General features: G+C 54.1%; 2 protein-coding genes across 2 annotated transcripts; both read left to right on the forward strand.

Annotated features, from left to right (window-relative positions):
- Positions 1 to 147: 147 nt before the first annotated feature.
- On the forward strand, positions 148 to 13,963 carry ATRIP (ATR interacting protein). The gene is made up of 13 exons (XM_090284677.1): positions 148 to 487; positions 2,315 to 2,445; positions 3,110 to 3,280; positions 4,754 to 4,872; positions 6,654 to 6,809; positions 8,052 to 8,155; positions 8,492 to 8,621; positions 8,812 to 9,492; positions 12,192 to 12,328; positions 12,443 to 12,534; positions 12,957 to 13,037; positions 13,229 to 13,481; positions 13,852 to 13,963. Exons 1-13 carry the CDS (start codon positions 241 to 243, stop codon positions 13,917 to 13,919), a joined length of 2,370 nt encoding a protein of 789 aa, XP_090140803.1. The 5' UTR covers positions 148 to 240; the 3' UTR covers positions 13,920 to 13,963.
- Positions 13,964 to 14,861: 898 nt separating this feature from the next.
- Positions 14,862 to 15,971, forward strand: TREX1 (three prime repair exonuclease 1). Its single transcript, XM_090284676.1, has one exon. The coding sequence runs from the start codon at positions 15,005 to 15,007 to the stop codon at positions 15,923 to 15,925; it is 921 nt and encodes a 306-aa protein (XP_090140802.1). The 5' UTR covers positions 14,862 to 15,004; the 3' UTR covers positions 15,926 to 15,971.
- Positions 15,972 to 16,074: the final 103 nt, after the last annotated feature.

Consider the following 16,074-nt stretch of genomic DNA (forward strand, 5'->3'; position numbering starts at 1 on the left):
CATCCAGAGGTACCAGAGCCCGCACGGCCGAGAAGGATAGGCACCAGCGGGGCACCGCGGCGCGCTAAGATTTACGTCATTGCTCCGCGCCCGCAGGCTGGCAGCTGATTGGCCCGTGGGCTCGGGGGCGGGGCCCCAGCCGCTGAGGCGATCTGTGGCGCGCGGGCGGTTGGTACTGATTTCGGGCCTCGCGGCTGCCGGATCCAACCCTGTGCTTTCGGACACTGGCCGGCGGCAGGCATGGATGGAACCCCCGCTCCGGGCAGCCGGAGGCGGAGCGGGCCCCTGGCGCCTAGTCCTGGCCCACCGCTCGGAACCCGGCAGCCTCCGAACAAGCGGGCCCGGGGCTTCCCCGCGGCCGCAGCTCTAGACCCAGAAGACCCGTTCGGCCCTCACGGGGATTTCACGGAGGACGACCTGGAGGAGCTCGACATCCTGGCGTCACAGGCCCTGAGTCAGTGCCCATCCGCGGCTCGGCACGTACCCAGTGAGTGCTCCTAGGGGTCTTTTCCCCGAGTGTGATGCAGACCTGGCCAGACACCCGTGATGGCTGTGGGTTCGGAACCCGTGACGACCGCTGCTCTCGGGGTCATGCACCCACACTGCCCTTCCACCTTTTTATGATACACAAACAGCTTGACTCAAGCAGCGGTTGTGTCCCAAAAGATCCTTTGATTTGGGGGAGAAATGGATCAGGCATGTCAAACAGTTTAGTTTCTGAAGTTAGGGCCACTCGGTTCTTAGTTCTAACAGAGATCCTTGGAACACGCCTCCCACGAGCATCAGAACCATCACTCCCCACGCGTGGAGAGCCGTTCTGGTAACAGATTTGGGAGGGACGCTTTATATCTGATGGAGACCGCTGCCCCCCTGGAGCCGCATGAGCCCAAGAGGGACCTGATAGAGGCAGGAGATAAGAGAGACTTCCTTTTATTTTACAACCAATAAACTGTACTAAACCTTAGGAACTGCAACACCCTTAGCAATGAGCAAAAGACAAAAACCCTACCCTTCGTGGCGCTTTACGTTCTAGTGGGGAATGAGTGAAGTCTTGGCGGGGCTCCCAGAAGAGAAAGGCTTTGAGGGCACCTTGCATCTCTCCTTGAAGGCCTCACGGGCATCTTAAATTCCGCAGTCATTTCCTGGAAACCCAGTCACCCTCCAGCATCTCGAGCGTGGTGCCTGGAAAAGCAGACGTTCAGAAAACGCTGGCTGGTGACCAAATGTTCCGCACGACAGTCATTGGCACCACTGTCCGTCAGGGGGCACGAGGCGACAGCTCCCCCTCCTTGACCGCGCATCTAATTCCTCTCCAGACCCCGCGCCTTGGCCTCAGTCTGTCCCTGGAATCCATCCTCTTTGCGCATCATCTCGGCCGCCTCCCTGGTCTGAGTTACCATCGCACCCCTCCCCTGGACAACAGTCTGCCAAATTGTCTTCCCACTTCCCTCTGGGCCCCTGACAAGCCAGACTTCACACCACAGCCAGAGCGATCTTTTCAGAACTCAGATCTGTCTGTCTCACACTGATACAGGCGAGCGCCCTTCCTGAAAGCCCATTACTGACGTCCCGCTGGTCAAAATCCTTAATGTGGATGACAGGCCCTGCACGGTCTGTCCTTTCCCGCTTCCTCTCGGGTGTTAGACACACTGACCTTGCTTTGTTCCTTGAACCCTCCCAGCTTCTTTACAATACAGAAACTTTGCACATGGCTGTTTCTTGTACCTTGAGTGTTCTTTCCGTCCGTTCCCCATCCCAGCTCACCTGCTTACTTCCTGCTTGTTCTTCAGCTCTCAGCTCAGTCATGACCTCCTTAGTGAAGCCTCCTAGCTATTCAGTTGGATCAAATGCCCCTGTGATGGGCTTTCCTATATTTGCTCTCTGCAGCTCTTCTCACAGTTGCAACTTTACATTTATACGTGTGATTATTTTTTTAATGCCCTATGAGCTCCACCAAGGGTAAAGACAATCTGTTTTGCTCACCATTGTACCTTTGGAGACTAGATCATGCCTGGCACATTGTAGGTGCTCAGTAAATATTGTTGCGCAGTAGATCACTGAGTTCCGACCAGCAAGATCTTCACAGTGCCTTTCAGCCTTTAAATGAGACTTAAAATTGGGTGGGAGAGGGTGGCAGGACCTGTTACATTGTAAGGATCATTTACAAAGTTTGAAGCATATTCCTAGGTCGGAAAAATATTGCACACTAGATCTTTCTCTAAATTGCTTTTAAGAGTGATTCTTTTCAGCATTGTCTAGCAAAAGTGAGAAAATAGTAGGTCCTAAAATGTCTGTGGGAACTGTTTTCTTACAGGTGTTCCTCATATCCCCAGATTAGATGGAATGTCAAAAACTACTGCAGGGAAAAACAGAGAAAGTGTTCCAGTTAAAGATAATTTTGAATTAGAGTTACTTCAGGCCCAATACAAAGAACTTAAAGAAAAGGTAAGTGACTTACCTTGTGGTTTTTACAGTTAGTTCACTCACTTATGCATAGATTGTACAATATAACACATAAAAGTTTTAAAACAAGAGTCCAGAAGTCACCCCATAAATGGGGAAGGGGTGGAAACTGAAAGCCGGAAAATTGAGGCTGAAAGAAGCTGAGTCCTGAGATTTCTAGCAGACCAGGCAAGAAAGGAAACACTGTACACCAGATCCAAAAAGAGATACAGGCTTCTTGTTTCAGCACAGACATAAATTTATATCATGTGTCATATAAGGAACACAACATCATAATGGTTGCTGTTTCCATTTGGAGTTTTGAAAAAAAGTAGACATCCTTCATATGACCAACCTGGGTCTCTAGGAAACCAGAAACATAATGTGGAATTTCAGTTCTGTGAAGTGTGTGACCCAGATTGTTTAAGACTTACTAGAGCCTACAGAATCTGCATGCATGAGTGGCAAGTGTGTCTTTAAACTGTCTTGCTGAATATCAGCTGTCCCATGAAAGGGCTTAGCAAACCGTGGTGACATCTGGTTAGTACAGGTATTTTGAGCACTCATTGATCTGTAAGACACATGCTACATGGGCTTTCCCCATCTCCCCAGCTACATGTTAAATTTAAGTTACAAGCTTTTCACAAAATTGATTTGTGATTGACAGATGAAGGCAATGGAAGAAGAAGTTCTTGTTAAAAATGGAGAAATTAAAATTTTGCGGGACTCACTACACCAGACAGAATCCAGTTTAGAGGAACAGAAAAGATCACATTTCCTTCTTGAACAAGAAAAAACTCAAGCACTCAGTGACAAAGAAAAGGAATTCTCCAAAAAGGTGACCCAAAACATTTGTCTTGGTTGTTATGGACACCAGCTTTGCCTGCTCCTTTAGAAACAGTGACCAAAGTTGCCTATAAATCTTCCAGGAAGATTTCAACAGCTCTTTGTGTTAAATACTTTCTGCTACCAGATAACTGCATGTCCTCTTCTTCAGGCTCTGCATGTGGTTTGGAAAAGGACTCAGATGAAACCGCTCTGCTGTGGTAGTTGGTCTTGGCAGGACTAAGTCCGTAGCTTAGACTTTTCAGAAACAGGTTTAAACTAGGGCTCTTTTGGCAGATCAGAAACTCAGCTGATCTAACTTACACCTGAAGGAAGGGTATTGGCTTCTGTGACTGAGTCTGAGGACGACGGGTGTGCTGGGACCTCGAGGGACTCCATCTTTGCCAGGACTCATCTTTATCTTCTATGCTGGAGACACTCTACCGTCAGGCTAGAGGATGTGTTCTCTGGAAGCTCCCACAAACCTGAGTCAGGTGCCTATCCTGAAACCAGTGATGCTCACCACAGAGACAGTAGCTCTCAGTAGCTCTCATTTAGATGGCATAGTCAGATGTAGGGAAAAGACTTTCTCAGGGGAGGGAGATGCTGTTCTGGGAAGTAAAGGAGCAGGGGCCCAGTGTATCCCCCACATTCCTTCCCAGGCCTTTAGTCTCAAGGACGTGAGGTTTTATTCTGCCGTCCCTTCACTCAGCAAACTTAGCAAACGTTAAAGAAGCACTGCCTGTCCCCAGCACTGACCACAGAGGTTGCCTTTCCACATACACAGTGAAGAGCAAGGGATGTGTAGTCAGACACCAGAGTCTGCTGCCAGAGGGTGACCTTGCGGAAATGACTCTGTGACTCATATCCCTTATCTGTCCCTGGAAAGAAGCAGAATGGTTGTTGTGAGACTGAAGGGCTCTCCACTTACTGTGTCCGGTGCTGTGCCTGGCACGGAGTGTCTCGGGGAGTGACAGCAGTCACTCTTGGCTATAGGCCCTGTGGGCCAGAGCCGCAGGTCATCTGCACCCTGCACACGGTCTTGGTGACACTCTTCCAAATGCCCTGCCCTGACTTTCAGGAAGCCCTGGAATTGTGCACCATTACATTCACTGAAAGGTCAACGTGTTATTATTAGATATGGCACCTTGTCAGGCTCTATGCTGCGCACTTGAGATTGATTGTTTAATCCCCCCAACCGTGAAGACAGGTGTTTCTGTCACAGATAAGCTAAAGTCCAGAGAGGCTGAGGAAATGGTATTTGAACCCTCACAAACGACGTCACGATAGTTCAGGTCAAAATCTTTTGCTAGAACACCAGACTTTCTGTTGTTCAGAAAGAAGGCTAACGCTTGACACTTTAGGACATATGCGTCACAGCAGGCTTAGAGTCTTACTCCTTGTTGGTGGTTTTGCATTAGCTTGAGCCTTTGAAGCCCAGAGACAGTCTTGTGTATGTGGTGAAGCACGTTTCTTTGCCTTCCAGCTGCAGTCCTTGCAGTCGGAACTCCAGTTTAAAGATGCCGAGATGAATGAGTTAAGGACCAAGCTTCAGAGCAGTGAACGAGCAAATAAACTAGCGGTCCCCTCCACTTCCCACGGCAGGTAATGATGGCGCTGGGGTGGGGGGGGTTCAGTTCTGCGTTGGTCAATGTCAGGCTGGTCCTGAAGGAAGCCCATGTAGGCTCTGCTGTGGGCCAGGTCCTCCGCTGAAGGCCTCGGCGGGGTTGGACGGAGCTTGGACGGTCTGGGGCCTCACAGCATGGAAGTCCTGCTCTCTAGACGAGCTTCCTCTGTGTGGGGCTTTATAAACACGGCTGCTCAGACTAGAAAAGGATAGAAAGATCATCTCCAAACTTTGTTTTTATGTAATTTGTTTTAAATAATTGATTTTGCCCCAAGTGTAAGTATGTTTCAGTCCCAGCCACTTGGAATATTTTTTCTCATTTGCTGCCCTAGGATCTTTGTCCAACAGTCCCTACTTTTTTTTTTTTTTTTTTAAAATAATCCCATTTTGTTTTTTTTTATTTTATGTATTTACTTTTAGAGAGGGAGAGAAACAGCAGTGTGCAAGACATGTATCGATAGGTTGCCTCTCACACACCCCCAACCGGGTACCTGGCCTGCAACCCAGGCATGTGCCCTGACTGGCAGCAACCTTTTGGCTCAGAGGCTGGCACTCAGTCCGCTGCGCCACACCAGCCAGGGCACAGCCCCTGCTTTTGCTGCAGATGTGATGAATTTGTTCATGGTCTGTGCCTTGCTCCCTGCCTGCTAGAAAAGTCTGGCACAGTGTCAGTGTCAGCCTTGAAATTTGAATAGTGTGGGTCAGGGTGTCTTTTTCCGGTATGGAGCATTCTGTTGCCTTTGCTTCTAATGGGCAGGGTGTGAAATTGAACTCTTGCCTTGTGTAGTCCAGGTAAGACAGGAGGGCAGGGGGAGTCCATCCTCACCTCTTCACACAGAAGGCCTTGGCATTGTCTGAACTGACCAGAGAGTTAAGACTGCTTTTCTAACATAAACTCCATGGCACTGAGGAGCTGGCTTAATTTTCAAGGTGCAAGATACAACACACCTTTTAAATGACCCTCTTTCTACTGAAAATCTTTTAATCCATTCCCTGTTAAAAAAGAGGTCATTCCACATTGAAAACGTGTTTTGGTGGAATTAGAAATACTGTTGGAATTATGGCCAATATTTTTGGGTGATTAGAAGCATATGGAAATAAATGAAAGATTTTTTTCAACACTTCGGGTCAAAATGCCTTGAATTGTTTTTCTGTTTGCATTTTTATTACTGCATTGCTAAGTCTTATTACATTTCTTTTTCTTTTTTAATTTATTAGGGTAATACTAGTTAATAATATCATATAAATTTTAGGTGTACAACTATAATACAACATCCGTATGCTCCGTTGTGTGCTCACAACCCAAAGTCAAGTCTCCTTTTCTCATTATATACTTGACCCCCCCTTTACCCTCTGTCTTTCCTCCACCCCCTTCCTCTCTGGTAACCACCAGACTGTTGTCTGTCTATAAGTTTGTTTGGTTTTTGTCTGTTCGTTTGTTGCTTTTTTTGGTTTATATCCCACATATGAGTGAAATCATAAGGTTCTTGTATTATTCGCCTGACTTGTTTCACTTAGCGTAATACTCTCAAGATCTCTCCATGTTGTTATAAATGTCAGCATTTCATCATTATTTATGAAAATGCCTTGGATTTCACACTGCTGTTTTGACAAAGAAAGACAAATGTATAGCAGATAAATCCTTTGGTCAAATCACCTAGGTATGGAAAATTTAAAGCTTGTTAGAAGTTTTATAACCAAGTATTTTAAGTGGTTTTAGCAGAATCATTACTTTGCTTTCATAGTTACCTTTTTCCAGTCCTAGGAAAAGCCCTTCTGTAGTTCCGAAGCCAGAAGCATGTTCTCCACAATTTGGAAAATCATCTTTCCCTACAAAGGAGTCTTTTAACGCTAACATGTCCATTCTGCACCCCTGCCAGACAGAGCCAGGATACAAGTCACTGGCCGGCAGAGAGGGTAAGTCAGTCTATCCATCATCTGTTGCTGTGCAGCAGATCGCCCAAGCTTGCGGCTAAAAACAACAGTGAGTGTTCATTTTCTCCCCATTTCTGAGGGCCAGCAATTCTGACAGGGCACAGCAGGAATGGTCCATCTCTGCAGGGACAGGAGCCCCTCGAGGTTTGTCTGGGACTGGAGGCTCTATTTCAAGGTGGCTCGCTCACGTGGCTGGCAATGAAATTCCTCTCCACGGGTGGGCCTCTCCACAGGGCTCCTTGGCTGAGCTCATAACCTAGTAACTGGCTTTCCCCAGAGCAAGCAAACCCAGAGAGAGAGCCAGGTGGAAACGATCCTATTTATGGCCCAGCCTCAGAAGTCACATGGCATCCCTTTGGCCCCATCCTGTTTGCTGGAAGCGAGTCACCGAGTCTGGGCCACAGTCGCAGGGAGGAAGCTTGGCTGCACCTTTTGAAGGGAAGTGTGTCAAAGCAGTCGCAGGCGTATTTAACACCTCCCAGTCAGCGCCCACTGACACGCTGAAAACACAGCCAGTAGTGGGCACACGTGTTCCTTTCACGGCCCTGCCTTGAGCTTGCACCGCCCAGGCCAAGTGGCGAGAAGGCTCCCGCTTTCTAGAGAGAGACGTTCCAGCACTGGTAGGTTTTCGCTCTGAGACTGTGCTATGCCAGCTTATCTCACAGCTCAGATATACTGCCCCCTCCCCTGCCACCAGCAGCCCCGTCAAGGCCCTGGCCATCACGCCTCCTCTGAGCACCACTACCGTGCGTGTCTTTGGAGTCGAGCAACAGCAGGAGCCGCACAGGGTCGTTATGATCAGGCAGCGGAGCCCACAGCCTGGCCAGGAGGCCCGTCACACTGCTCACCGGCTTGTGTGAATTGGGCAAGTCCCTTAACCTTGTGCCTTCATTGTCCTCTGTATAAAACAAGACTACTGATGACACCCGTAGGATTGCTGTGAGGAACACATGAGCTGACGTGTGAAGCTCTTAGAACTGAGGGGGGAACAGAAGCAGCACCATACAGATGTGAGTGGCTACTGTCTTCACATCACCGCCTCACTTCAAAGTGGGGCAAAGAACTTAATTTCCGTTTTAACTTGAGGCAGGCAAAGGACATGAGGGTTCTTGAGTTGCTTTGGCTTGAAGAAGTAGAAGAGTCTGGGTCCTAAACTTGTTACATTTGCGAGTTTCTGATACGTCTGTGCTTTCATGCTCAAGTTTTGATCCACATTTTATCCGGTTTCAGAAAATAAGAACCACAGTCTGGGAGGTGACCCCATAAAGCAAGAAGAGTCCCAAAAATGTCTTGTTGACAGCCTGATGCAGAGATCAAACACTCGAGGTACCAGAATCCCTGCTCCTTCTGCATGGCTCTGACTATCCTTTGCGATGCTGCCAATGTCCTCAGTCAGTGCCTGGGGAACTGTCCCCAGCTCTGGGACCAGTGCCCCAGGCAGTCCTTTAGAGGGTCCAGGGAAGTCGTAGTTGTGACTTAAGCAGAAGGAAGGGGCCAAGAGCAGGTATGTCCCAGAGCCCTCAGCACCCACAGGTGTCTCAGTGGGGCTTAGTGGCAGCTTAGAGGACAGTTGGCATCCAAGGAATCCTCACTGTTTCCTTCTGAGGCCATATGGAAAGGCCTCCCATGCCAGAACCTTCTAGAGTCTCCTGTTCTTTGCAGGTTCCATTTTGGTAAACCTTCTCCTGAAGCAGCCTCTGATCCCAGGGTCAACCCTCAGTCTGTGCCACCTCCTGAGCAGCTGTTCTGAGGCCCCTACTAGCACCCTGTCGCAGCCACTGGGGTTTGGCAGGTAAGCATAAGGCTCCTGAAAAGCTTGTTTAGAAGAAGTTTCCAGGAAGCAAGTCTTCCTAGGACTTGGCCAGCCTGGGAGGCTTGTGCACTGGGCGGGGTAACTAGGGAATCTGGCAGGCAGGTTCCTCGGGGCCTGTCACCTTATCTCCCTCTCACGCGTGTGTGTTTCCTTTTGTGTTTGCTGCTAGTACCTTGGCTGGGATTTCGAGCCTGAGGACCACCAGTTCTCGCGATGGGTCATTTCCCCTCTCAGCTCTCAGAGAAGCACAAAACCTGGCGCTTACTGGACTGAACATGATCGCCAGGGATGAAGGCTCACGTGACAGAGACCCAGCAGAGGGGGGCAGAAGGACCTTCCCGCTCTGCGAGTTCCCTGGAGCTGTGCACCTCCTCCCCCTGGTGCAGTTCTTCATCGGCTTACACTGCCAGGCGCTGCAGGATGTGTCGGTGGCCAAGAGAAGCGGAACCCCCGGGGACTCGCCAGCACACTCCTCCCGCATGAGCTCCACGACGGAGGCCAGCACTGAGGACTCGCTGTGTCACCTGGAGAACTTCTGTGTGGCTTCACTGAGTGTCCTCCAGCACCTGGTGTGCCACAGCGGAGCAGTCATCTGCCTGTTACTGTCAGGAGCGGGGGCCGGTTCTGCTGCTGAAGAGGGAAGCCGGAGCCTGGGTTCCCCTGCGGGTGGGACCTCAGCCCCGGTGGGGCTTGCCGACATCCGAGGCCAGCATCCGCTACTGGGGACGCTTCTTCGCCTGTCAGCTCTGTCTTCTGCTGCAGCAGGCCACCTTCAAGCCAGTGTCCTCAGCCAGTGCCTGAAGGTTTTGGTGATAGCAGCTGAAAACTCTCCCTTTGATTTCCTGCCCAGGTATAATGCAGCAAAGGAGTCTCGCTTCCTTGTGGGTCTTACCTGCTCTCAAGGTTTATCTGTGGCCCTGGCACTTGGCTCATATCCTGACTTATCCGTGCTGCGCAGTTCTAAACCTTGGTTTAGGTTCCAAAGCTTTGTTCAGGGAGTTCTGAAGTGACGGGAAGTGGGACCAGGTATGGGGAGAACCAAGGAAGTGGTTTATTTGGCTTCATTCTGCCTCTGTTCAGCAGGTAAGCAAAAGAAACACGTGATAAAAGAGAGCTGTTAGCCACTATGGAGAGTGTCCTGCCCCCAGACAGACAAAGGCTGAACCAAGAGGCCTTTGAGCCTGGGACATGGATCAGGTGAAGACCACGTACCACAACCACATTTAAGCTTGGTGGGGTCCCCTCAGGAAGCAGAGGGTGTGGGAGGATCTGCAGCCCACAAGCTGGCCTTGCTGGGAATCTGCTCATCGTCACTGAGCCCATCTCTGGCATGAGCCACCGGTTAGTTGCTCTTGTGGTTTGTTGGAAGTGGTCGTATAGTAATCTAGCTCATGAACATGTTGTCCTCAGTTCCTAACGTGGGGCCCCAGAGCTTCAAGACTGGGACCTGCAAACACCATCCGGCCCATCCCCTCGTCCAGTAACCCCATCTCCCCCTCTGCTCCACCAAGAGGTGGGTTCCGATGTGGGAATGACTGCTGGCGGCGTATCTTCTCTCTTTAGCTCAGATACCTGTTCCTAAAAATGCTTCTGGGTCCTAGTTTCCATCTGAATATGTCCTGGCGGGGCTGGTCCACCCTAAAAAGGCAGTGCTCAGAGCTGGAGCCGGTACTGCAGCTCAGCAGGCACAGAACCATCACCCAGGTGCCAGGGAGGGGCCCCGCTCAGTGGCTGGTTGCTTATTTCATATTTGTTGAGTGAATACCAGGAACCACGTTTTTACCATTTCTCTTGGTAGATACACCATCATTCCATTCCTGTTCACCTTTTCCTTAGGACAGCAGAACCCCACTTCCTGGGCTCTTAGCAAGGCCAGACAGATGCCTGCTGCCCACCTCGTGTGGCCCCCTCACGGACACTTGGCACTCGCTGAGTGACTGAACCCCGCTGGAGGCAGGGACACCTGTGAGCCCCAGCGCTAGCAGGCCGGGCAGGCCCCAAACCAGTGTGTCTCCTGAGCCATTGCTGTTGATCGCTGACCACCGCCCACTCGGTGTTCCTCCGAATCCCTTCACGCCAGCAAGCTGAGCCCCACTGCTGCGCAGCTTCCACTTGACCTTGGCATAAAAGTTGGGGACGGGTGCCACCAAGACTAGCGGTGTGCGATGATGACAGGCTGTGGCCTCGTTAAGGGCCCCCTTCCCTACCTGGGTTTGAGGGCAGACCTCCCTCAGACCCGTGTCCTCCCACTGCGTCTGCTGTAGCACTAAGTCAGGGTTGTTCCCCAGGGACTGGGGTGGCTGGCGCTTTGGAGCAAACGGGTCTCATTCCCAACTCCCCCCAGAGCAGCGTGGGTGCTGCTAAAAAAAAATATATATCATTTCGGAAGAAGGCTCTGGTGTTATCAGAAACAGTTTGGAGCCCTGGCTGGTGTGGCTCAGTTGGAGCGTTGTCCCGTGAACCGAAAGGTGGCGGGTTTAATTCCCGGTCGGGGCACAGGCCTGGGTTGCATGTTCGGTGCCTGGTCAGGGGCGTGTGAGAGGCAGCTGACTTGTGTTCCTCACATCGATGTTTCTCCCCCACCCCCTCTCCCTCCCTCCCCCTCTCTAAAGTCAGCATGTCTTCGAGTGAGGATTAAAAAAAAAAATTGGAAACCATGTTGTATATAAAGATGGATTCTTGCAGATAGTTTCAGGGGCTTTACTGGACTGGTTAGGGGCCACTTCTAACAGGCGAAATTCCAGTTTTCCACAAAGTTCCACACTCCCTGGCAACTGAAAGCATTCGGCTTCTCTGCCACGCAGGACTTGCTCTAACGTTTGTCCCGAATAGTGAGGCCTTGCTGAGGAGTATTCCTCCCTCTTATGCGTGTGCTAAGACGCTGCAGATGGGCGGAGGGGACACACATAGAATTGCCTGCCCGCCCCGCCCACGAGGCTGTATGGGTTGGACAAACAGCGGTGGTTGTCTTGGGGCTCGGTTCCTTGGTAACAGTGGTCCTGTCGGCCTGACACCTGGGGGAGAGCGTGCCCGGAGCCACTCACCTGCGCTCACCCCAAGTGCGCAGCTTCTCACGGTTGCCGCAGGAGGGGCGGGTGCGTTCCGACACGTAAGATGGCCCTTGCTTAGTGAGTGGTCTCGTGAGACCCAGCTGCAGCCCAGTCCACGTAGATCACTTCCGGAACATGGCCAGTCCTTGGGTGGTGGACACAGGACATTTCTCTCACCCAGGTTGAGACCTGCCTCTGTATTTGGGAGCAGAGGCAGGAAAGCGCCTAGGCCCACGGAAGCAAATTCCACTCACTGGGTGGAGCTTTGCCAGGCGAGGGCCTGCCATCCCCAAGCCCCTGCAGGCCAGCAGGGAAGGGTCGGGCCCACTGGTTTGTGTCAAAGTGGATAGTGGCCGGCTGCCATTTGAACCCAGGTCTGTCTGGACCATGTCTCCTCTTTGTCCTGGCCTGCTTGAACTTTCTGTTTCCTCTAGTGACAAGTGGATGAATTGTGGGGTTGGGCGGGAAGGTCACGTCCCTCGGGGCTCCTGTGTTTTAGGCTCCGGTGTGTCTTCACTGTGCTGCCGCAGTGCCTCAGCCCAGAGACGCCCCTGCCCAGTGTGCTGCTCGCTGTCAAGCTCCTGTCCCTCCTGGTGGACCATGAGGAGCTCGCGCCTCGGCTCTGCTCCCACTCGGGTAAAGCCGGGTGGGAGGCGGGAAGGATGGCGGCAGGGACAGGCCAGGGGCCCCCCGAAGACTTCTTCAGCTTGTACGGGAGCCCCTGAGTGAGAGGTGGGACATTCTTTTCAGAGGGCTGCCTCCTGCTGCTGCTGTATGTGTACATCACGTCGAGGCCTGACAAGGTGGCCTCAGACAGACAGTGGCTTCACCTGGAACAAGAGGTAAAAACGCCAGAGCCCCTCTGTGGACTATTCGTCACCCGCCCTCCCCTGAGAGCCGTTTTTCCTTCCCTCTGGGAGAGAGGGAGCTTTAATTAGTTTTGGTAGCAAGAATTTAGCCACTGACAGGTAAATCGTCTGGGGGGGCTCCACACTACACGACCCCAGGGTGTCCTGGGACTTAGCAGAGTTGCCTGATAACTGAACCGACCTTGGCTCTGGGCCTGGTGGTGGAGGTGGGGCCTGGAGGCACGTGGCCTGCTGCTGAGACAGGCGCTGGTCCTGAGTCTGGTCTGGGACGGTCTCCCACCACCACTACCTCTTGAACCCCATTTGTGCAGACAAGCAGGTGGAGCTCTCATAGAAGCCAGAGAAGGGCCTCTGCGACCAGGGTCTCGTTCTGGAACAGTCTGCTCTCGTTCTAGGCCGTGTGGCTCCTGGCTAAGCTTGGGGTGCAGAGCCCCTCGTCCCCGGTTACTGGCTCCAACTGCCAGTGCAACGTGGAGGTGAGTGCCCAGGGGACGGTGGGGCAGGTCTGTTGGTGGGTGTGGTGGCCCCCTGCAAGGACCCCATACTGCTCTAGCCCTAGTGCCACCGCTCAAAACTCCTCACTGTGGTGGCTAGGAAGGGGCTGCCCAGCTGAGCAAGTTGTTCGGGGGCAGGAACCATGAGCCCTGACCTCCGTCCGCACCCCCAGGTGGTCAGAGTGCTCACCATGGTGCTGCACAGACAGTGGCTGACAGTGCGCAGGGCAGGGCGGGCCCCGGGGACCGAGCAGCAGAGGCGGACGGTGCGCTGTCTGAGGGACACGGTGCTGCTGCTGCACAGCCTGTCCCTGAAGGACAAGCTCTTCACGGTGCACTGCGTGGAGGTCCTGCACCAGTTCGACCAGGCCATGCCCGGGGTCAGCACGCTGATCCGCGGGCTTCCGGATGTGACCGACTGTGAAGGTGAGCTGGCAGGAGGAACCAGCCCACCCCGGGGGCTTTCCCTGAAGTTCAAGGGCAGGCAGACTTCCATCCACCACCACCTTTGTGGGCACTGGGCTCGTTGTCTTCCTGCTCCCGTTCTCTGAGCGTATCCAGCTGCCTTTTGCTCATATCTGTCGAGCTGGCCTGGCAGAGCCACGGTTTTTCCAGAATCATCCCTGTTTGAATTGCCTTTGTACCACTTTGTTTGCAGTAGCTGAGGGAGCAAGGCCCGGGCATGGAAGGGACTGGTTGGTTCCTGCAGGTGTGGGGGGCAGGGAGGTAGGACCCCACCCCCCAGTCCCCAGCACTTCGGGCCCTCACCACCGAATCCTCTCCTGCCCTGGCTCAGAGGCTGCCCTGGATGACCTCTGCGCCACGGAGACCGACGCAGATGACCCCGAGATGGACTGCGGCTGAGGTCTGTGAGCATCCAGCCACGTGGTGGCGCCGGCAGCTCTGTTCTCACCTCAGGAGCCGATTAAAGCGATCACCAGCTGTCTGCCGACACGCCAGCCTCCTTGTGTTGCCCACGTGTGATCTGTGCTGGCCGAGTGGAGTGGGAGGGATGGAGCAGGAGGCCACCCAGGGAAGGCTGGGATCCTTCTTCCTGTTCCTGGCTGGAGCCGAGACCAGTCCCCATGGTAACGAATCTGCCTGGAGGAAGGAGCCCTGCCCTGTTTGTGGAATTGTCCTGAGTCATCGCTTTGGGCTGAAGCCATGGGAAGAAACCATTGTAGAGCAAGGAAGCAGCCGTCAGCCCAGACCTAAACCAGGGAGTCCCGGGAGAGCAGGGCTGAGGGATCTGTGCTGCAGCGGCCACCGTGACGGGGGCTCCCCACGAGCTTGAGTCCTGAAGCTGGCCGCCTCCGACAGCCTGGAAGCCGCTCCCCGTGTCCTCCCCCGGGCTCTCGCTGGGGCCAGGGCCTGGTGCGCTGTGCCAGCAGCAGGCCACAGCTGCAGATCTGAGGCCTTTGGGGAGTCACGGGCGGGCGGCGGGGAGGGGGCAGGTATTTGGGGAGGGACGGATGTTGGCAAGAGGGACCAGGCAGGCTGACTTAGCAGGGCGGGCCTAGCTCGCACCAGCAGAGTAGGCGGGCTCAGGCTAAGTTTCACTTCCCGCCTCTGGGGCCAGCAGCGAGATCCAGCCGGTGTGCGCGGATTGCTGCCTGTCTGCATTAGGTGAGTGAGGACCCCCAGGGGGCTGGGCCGGGCGGGAAGGCCGAGGGTCCTGCCCACCACCTGCAGACTAAGTGGGCACTGGAGGAAGAACCAAACCTCTCCCACAGCTCAGTGTGCTGATACCACTAAGGAAACCGCACCCCCCTCTGGCTTCCTGCCCTGAAAATGGGTCCTAAAGATCACCAGCAGTGCCCACCGGTGCGGGGAGAGCCAGCAATGTGCTCCTGCGCACCCTCCCCACCCTTGCCTTAGATCTGATCACCAGGGCACTCACCCACTCCCCACCCCGGGCTCCTCCCCAGGCTCAGTCGCCGGTACCCACCATGTGCTCGCAGACCCTCATCTTCTTGGACCTGGAGGCCACCGGACTGCCCGGCTCCCAGCCCAAGATCACGGAGCTGTGCCTGCTGGCTGTCCACAGGTGTGTCCTGGAGAGTCCTCCCATTCCCCGGGGGCCTCCTCCCAAGGTGCCCCCGCCACCCCGAGTGGTGGACAAGCTCTCCGTGTGTGTGGCTCCAGGGAAGGCCTGCAGCCCTGCGGCCAGCGAGATCACTGGCCTGAGCACAGCTGTGCTGGCAGCGCACGGGCGTCAACGTTTCGACGCCTGCCTGGTCAACTTGCTCCTAGCCTTCCTGCAGCGCCAGCCCCAGCCCTGGTGCCTGGTGGCCCACAACGGCGACCGCTATGACTTCCCGCTGCTCCAGGCAGAGTTGGCTGTGCTGGGCCTGGCCAGCGCTCTGGACGGCGCCTTCTGCGTGGATAGCATCGCTGCGCTGAAGGCCCTGGAGCAAGCTGGCAGCCCCCCGCAGCAAGGCCCCTGGAAGAGCTACAGCCTGGGCAGCATCTACGCACGCCTGTACGGGCAGGCCCCGCCAGACTCGCACACGGCCGAGGGCGACGTCCTGGCCTTGCTCAGTATCTGTCAGTGGAGGCCCAGGGCGCTGCTGCAGTGGGTGGACGCTCACGCCAGGCCCTTCTGCACTGTGAAGCCAATGTATGGGGTCACGGCCTCTCCTGGAACCAACTCAAGGCTGTCTGCCGCCACAGCCACTGCTCCCCGGGCCAGAGCCAGGGACACCAGTCCCAACCTTGGAGGGAGCAGAAGGCCCAAGGTCCTGTCCCCAATGAAAGGCCCCGAGTCCTCACCCAGGGAGGGACTGCTGGCCCCACTGGGCCTGCTGGCCTTGCTGACCGTGGCAGTAGCCACACTGTATGGGCTGTCCCTGGCCACACCGGGACTATAGGCCAAGATGAAGTCTGTGACTAATAAAGACCCACCCACGGCACTGAGCACTCTTGCCTCTACCTTCCTGGCAGCCTTAGAGCCTCCTGCACCGTTGCCTGCACTCACGCACCTGGGCAGGGGGCAGAGGGTGGCCATCTCTGTCCCTTC

The sequence above is a fragment of the Furipterus horrens genome, unplaced genomic scaffold (assembly GCF_987537825.1).
Source record: "Furipterus horrens unplaced genomic scaffold, mFurHor1.1.pri manual_scaffold_7, whole genome shotgun sequence".
NCBI classification, from domain to species: Eukaryota; Metazoa; Chordata; class Mammalia; order Chiroptera; family Furipteridae; genus Furipterus; species Furipterus horrens.

Excerpts from the sequence above, each read along its gene's own strand:
- ATRIP (XM_090284677.1), top strand. The coding sequence starts at position 241 with ATGGATGGAACCCCCGCTCCGGGCAGCCGGAGGCGGAGCGGGCCCCTG. Across the intron at positions 6,810-8,051 it reads AAGTCACTGGCCGGCAGAGA|GGTTTCAGAAAATAAGAACC; the intron begins GGGTAAGTCAGT and ends CACATTTTATCC. Across the intron at positions 12,535-12,956 it reads GGCTTCACCTGGAACAAGAG|GCCGTGTGGCTCCTGGCTAA; the intron begins GTAAAAACGCCA and ends CTCTCGTTCTAG.
- TREX1 (XM_090284676.1), top strand. The coding sequence starts at position 15,005 with ATGTGCTCGCAGACCCTCATCTTCTTGGACCTGGAGGCCACCGGACTG.